Source organism: Marmota marmota, unplaced genomic scaffold (assembly GCF_001458135.2).
Source record: "Marmota marmota marmota unplaced genomic scaffold, marMar, whole genome shotgun sequence".
NCBI classification, from domain to species: Eukaryota; Metazoa; Chordata; class Mammalia; order Rodentia; family Sciuridae; genus Marmota; species Marmota marmota.
The window spans coordinates 1201459-1207038 of NW_026000143.1; the positions used below are offsets into that span (position 1 = coordinate 1201459).

Genomic DNA, 5580 nt, shown 5'->3' on the forward strand with positions numbered 1-5580 from the left:
ACGCCCTGCCCCGACCCACGCCCCTCCCCACCGACCACGCCCTCCCCAGACCACGCCCTCCCCAGACCACGCCCTCCCCAGACCACGCCCCTGGGCTGCCTGACATCACCCTATTCTGCTCTGGGCCTTTCCCTCCCTGCTGCTTAGGGTCCTGAAGACATTTGAATGACCCTTTATTATGTAACGCGTGTTCCCTGGTGGCTAGCATGACTTTTAAGGGACAAGGATGCTTTTTGAACTTACCTAATGATGGCCAGCTTCGCGGATTGCCCTCTGCTCCCAACGGCCAGACTAGAGAGTCCTGCTCAGGGAGATTCCTGCTGCTGGCATCTGCCCACCAGATGCGGCTTCTGCAGGCCTGGGTGACATTGTCCTGTGATGCTGGCCTGACACCCCAAGGCCGGGGTCTGCGTCCATATTTCCCACCCAACGAGGAACTAACTCTAGTGGCTCATTAAATGCTCTGGGAGGCCTTCCAGACCTGGTGTCTGATGTGATCCATGACGGCTTGGAGGCTGCCTGTTTCAAAACTAACACTGAAAATTAGCCAGCTGCAGTGGCCCACGCCTGTCATCCCAGCAACTTGGGAGGCTGAGGCAGGAGGATCTCGAGTTCAAAGCCAGCCTCAGCCACTTAGTGAGGCCCTAAGCAACTCAGCAGGACCCTGTCTCTAAACAAAATAGGGCTGGGGACGGGGCTCAGGGGTTGAGTGCCCCTGGGTTCAATCCCTAGGACCAAGAACAAAAACAAAAGCCAAGGCGGGTGGTTTTGCTCTTGGCTGGCTTACTGGAATCTGGAGGAGCCTTGAACAAGCTCGTATTTGTCTGGCCCCAGACCAGCGGGGTGGGCACTCGGTCCCCTGCTCCTGCAAGCCCTGTGCTGTCAGGACTCTGCTCTGAGGCCTGTGTTTCATGGACTTGCCGGAAAAGGATCCCCGGGCCTTGTTCCCTCGCGGCCCCCCGCCTCCCCTGGAAGGTCTGGTGCAGGTGGTCTGGGTCGAAGAGCACGGCCTGGGGCTAGGTATGCTTTCAGGTCCTCTGCACATGAGCACGAACTTGTCCCTTTCTGGGAAAGCAAGGTGATACTATTGGTCATGAGGCAGGCTTTTCTGTTATCTTGAGCCTGCTCTAACCTGGTCACCAAAACAATCACACATGGTCTCCTGCTGAAAAAAATCCTTGGAGAAGCTTGCTTTGAGGTAGATTCTGGTCTGGTTACATATTGGTAATAATCTCTGCCTCGGGCCAGGTGCAGTGGTGCACACCTGTCCTCCCAGCAGCTCGGGAGGCTGAGGCAGGAGGATCGCAAGGTGGAGGCCAGCCTCAGCAAAGGCGAGGTGCTAAGCAACTCAGTGAGACCCTGTCTCTAAATAAAATAGAAAAAGGTCTGAGAATGTGGCTCAGGGGTTGGGTGCCACTGAGATCAATCCCTTCTCATCCCCCAAAAAATAAATAATCTCTGCCTCAGGTTTTAAACTTGGCGTGTGTCATTAGGTGTCTGTTCAAAGCCAGCGGCTGCCTCCTCGTATGACTTCATTAAGCCAAATAACAACCACTAAATAGAGAAGCACCCGAGACTACTGTGGTATTTTTAGAATCGTGGAGCAATCTTACTCCTGGAGCTTATTTTAGAAGGAGTGTATTTACTGACGTCCTTCTGGGAGGGAAAGGAATCATGCCCGGTTGTGTCACCGGAGTCGCCTGAACTGAAACTTACCAGCCGCTTTTCAGCATCTGGTGCACATCTGTGTCCGCTTTTGTTTGTTTATGTCTGTTGCTGAGCTGGGGGTGTCACCCGGGCTTCATGCGTGCCAGGCAGCAGCTCTGCCACTGAGCCCCACCCCCAACCCCACCCTGGATCTTTAGCCCAGCAGAAATGCACATTTTCCAGTGTGTCATGCAGGGATGTTTGGGGACAGGGGCCTTGGTTCCTTGCTCTCCTTCGAAACAGGCAGGCTCCTTGTGAAGTTGCAAATATCGGTGGCCCACGCCTGTCATCCCAGCAGCTTGGGAGGCTGAGGCAGGAGGATCGCAAGTTAGAGGCCAGCCTTAGCAAATTAGGGAGGCCCTGAGCCACTCAGCGAGACTCTGTCTCTAAATAAAATATAAATAAAAAGGGCTGGGGACGGGGCTCAGGGGTTAAGCACCCTTGGGTTCAACCCCTGTTACCAAAAAAAGAAGCTACAGGTACCACCGTCAGTCCCTGTCCCTCCTGTGTGACTGAGACTTGTGCTTTTTCTCCCTCAGCGTTGGGAAGACGTCACTCATGAACCAGTATGTGAACAAGAAATTCAGTAACCAGTACAAAGCCACGATAGGAGCCGACTTCCTGACCAAGGAGGTGATGGTGGACGACAGACTAGTCACCATGCAGGTGAGCCGCTCCCCAGCCTCGCGGCCCCGCCCTGCTCCCTGTGTGTCTTCAGGCCAGGCCGCCACCGCCCCTGTTGGCCACACCCCGTGGATAATGGGCCACAGCTCGTGTCCCTGGAGAAAATGCCAGGTGGCAGTTTAAATTCAGTTTTCTGCGAGTGTGGGGACAGGCCCGGGCCTGAACCTGGGGACCTTGCCCTCTCAGGGAGCTGCCCTCCAGCCCTCAGTGTGAATTTCACACTGCAAAATAAGACACCGTGAAATTGCTTTTAGTTGTTTTGAAATTCACATTTAACTGGGTGAATTTTTGTTTGTTCTGAGTCTTTGCGCTGGCTGCCTTCCCGGGCCCTGCCTGTGTTTCAGCACGTCTCTAACTCGGCTCTTTTCTGGTCCCAGGGATTGAACCCAGGGTGCTGGGTTAAGTAGCTGCTGCCAGTACAAGCACTGACCTCCATGCCCGGCTCTAACTGGTCTCTTCACATCCTTAATAAGCTTAGGTCAGAACTCTTTGGGTTTCTGCCAGGCGCAGTGGTGCCCACCTGTCATCCCAGCAGCTCGGGAGGCTGAGGCAGGAGGATCGCAAGGTGGAGGCCAGCCTCAGCCACTTACGAGGCCCTGAGCAACTCGGCGAGACCCTGTCTCTAAATAAAATAGAAAAAGAGCTGGGGACGGGGCTCAGGGGTTAAGTGAACCTGTGTTCAATCCCAGGTACCCTCAAAAAAAAAAAAAATGCAGGTAGAAATGTACAATTCAGTGAGTTTATTGATTTCCGTCACCCCCAGACTACACAGGTCTGAAGCCTACGAATTTGACACCCGTTCTATCCATGTATGTAAACAGCAGAGTCCCCAAGCATCAGACTCCGTGTCCCCTCCTTGGTAGACACGGTTTTCAGGGTCACTTTGGACACTGCGGTGTGAAATTCTGCTTCCTGAACCCCGAGTTTGCGGATGGTGGTGGGTGGCCCCCGTCCGGTCCCTGTCCCCCGGCGCTTGCTGTTGGTGCTCAGCCCCCGTGCTCTCTGCAGATCTGGGACACGGCCGGGCAGGAGCGGTTCCAGTCCCTCGGCGTGGCCTTCTACAGGGGCGCCGACTGCTGCGTCCTGGTCTTTGACGTGACCGCCCCAAACACCTTCAAAACTCTCGATAGCTGGAGAGACGAGTTCCTCATCCAGGCCAGCCCCCGGGACCCCGAAAACTTCCCCTTCGTCGTGCTGGGGAACAAGATCGACCTCGAAAACAGACAAGTGAGTGCTGGGGACGGCGGGTGTCCCCACGGAGGCTCCCCGGGGGCCTCGAGGGTGTGGGAGGTCCTTGGCTGAGGCCAGAGGGTTTTGGCAGGTGCTGGCGGAGGGTTCAGAGACAGGGTCTCTCTGAGTTGCTCAGCGCCTCACTAAGTGGTCGAGGCTGGCCTCTACCTTGCGGTCCTCCTGCCTCAGCCTCCAGAGCCGCTGGGGACGACCGACCCTGAATCATAATCCCGTAGCTAGGTTCATCTAAGATGTGGTCCTGACCCCTTCACTGTTCACGGGGAGCGGAACTGCAGGATTCTGTGGCCCAGGGGACCCCACGTCAGGACAGGCTGCTAGGGAGGCCCTAGGAGAAGCCCCTCGTCCCCCCTCCTCACCCCCGGGCTGGCTTCTTGCTCCTCTCACAAGTGACTTGAGTGGACCCAGGTCACCAACTACCCACGGGCACAGCGACTGGCTGAGGTGGAGGGGCCGCCCTCCTTCCCGGGCGGGGCCGAGCGCTGTGTCAGGTGCGCTGCTGTCCCGCAGGTGGCCACGAAGCGCGCCCAGGCCTGGTGCTACAGCAAGAACAACATCCCCTACTTCGAGACCAGTGCCAAGGAGGCCATCAACGTAGAGCAGGCCTTCCAGACGATCGCAAGGAACGCGCTGAAGCAGGTAGGGCGCCCCTGCCCTGGTGCTGGCCCAGCCCGGCCTCCTGGCAGCCTCTCCTGGGGATAGCCAGGGACCCCACGTGTGCGCCCGGGGAGGTGTGAACGACATGCTCCGCCGAAGCTCCCAGATTCCACTGTTTTGTGAATCATCTAAAACCTGCCAAAGACCTGGAGCCGTGCTGCCCACCTGTCATCCCAGAAGCTCTGGAGGCTGAGGCAGGAGGATCCCAGTTGGAGGCCAGCCTCAGTAGTTTATCAAGGCCCTAAGCAACTCAGGGAGACCCTGTCTCTAAATAAAGTCTAAAAAGGGCTGGAGACGGGGCTCAGGGGTCAAGTGCCCTCTGTGGCTCTGTTCACTGTGCCAGTCTCTTTGAGCCCCTCACCCCCTTTTTATTCATTTGTTTATTTATTTATTTAGGGGCCAGGGATTGAACCCAGGGGCACTTACCCACTGGGCCCCGTCCCAGCCCTTTCTTTATATTACGTTTACAGACAGGGTCTCGCTGAGCTGCCACAGTCTCACCTTTGCTAAGTGGCTGAGGCTGGCCTCCAACTTGCGATCCTCGTGCCTCAGCCTCCCGAGTAGCAAGAATGATAGGCATGTGCCACCGCACCTGGAAAGTTGGGGATTGAAGGGGGATTGGGGGACTGAGAGGGCAGGGAGCCTTCTGGCCACAGTGGCCTGATCTCTGTATGCTGGGTGCTGCTGCCACCTGGTGCCCTGAGGGGACCCCAGAGCCCGCCTCCTTGCGGGCAGGCCCTTGGAGCGCGCCCCTGCGTCACGAGCCCTCTCCCCTGCCCAGGAGACGGAGGTGGAGCTGTACAACGAATTCCCCGAGCCCATCAAGCTGGACAAGAACGACCGGGCCAAGCCCTCGGCCGAGACCTGCAGCTGCTGAGGGGGCGGTGGGCGCCAGCACAGAGCCCTCACCCCAGGACACACAGGCCTTCACCCCTGAACAGCAGGGCCCTCTCCCCCCGCTGCCACCAGAGCCCACCCCGTCACCCCAACACACACACACACACACACACACACACACACACACCAGCCCACCTCTGTGCGGCTCCTGGGGGGGCCAGCGGCCTCCCGTGAGCCCTTGCGGCAGCAGGACAGGCCAGCTCCCACTCCGCCCTGGCCAGAGCCGCCTGGGAAGCTCCTCCGATTTCGTCCACTGGAGAGAGGACTGTTTACAGTTGATCTGTGTCTCATGAGTCACCTGATTTTTTTAAAGGTCGTGTGGTCCCCCCCGCCCCCACAGGCTCCCCGGGTAGGCTGGTGCCACCGCGTCCCCTGGCCCCCCCTCCC

At 57.8% G+C, this 5580-nt stretch overlaps 2 protein-coding genes across 4 annotated transcripts in view; one reads left to right on the plus strand and one right to left on the minus strand.

Annotated features, from left to right (window-relative positions):
* Rab7a (RAB7A, member RAS oncogene family) overlaps positions 1-5307 on the plus strand; it is a 7034-nt gene extending 1727 nt beyond the window's left edge. Inside the window, exons 2-5 of the mRNA XM_015506761.2 lie at positions 2247-2373; positions 3400-3618; positions 4150-4278; positions 5078-5307. Of these exons, the coding sequence (XP_015362247.1) occupies positions 2247-2373; positions 3400-3618; positions 4150-4278; positions 5078-5173 (571 nt within the window). The 3' untranslated portion in view covers positions 5174-5307. The remainder of the gene's footprint in view (positions 1-2246; positions 2374-3399; positions 3619-4149; positions 4279-5077) is intronic.
* The window catches only part of Hmces (5-hydroxymethylcytosine binding, ES cell specific), a 42135-nt gene continuing 39967 nt past the window's right edge, over positions 3413-5580 (minus strand). For all 3 annotated transcript variants that reach the window (XM_015506748.2, XM_048786264.1, XM_048786265.1), the window contains exon 8: positions 3413-4987. In XM_015506748.2, the coding sequence (XP_015362234.2) occupies positions 4750-4987 (238 nt within the window). In that variant the 3' untranslated portion in view covers positions 3413-4749. The remainder of the gene's footprint in view (positions 4988-5580) is intronic.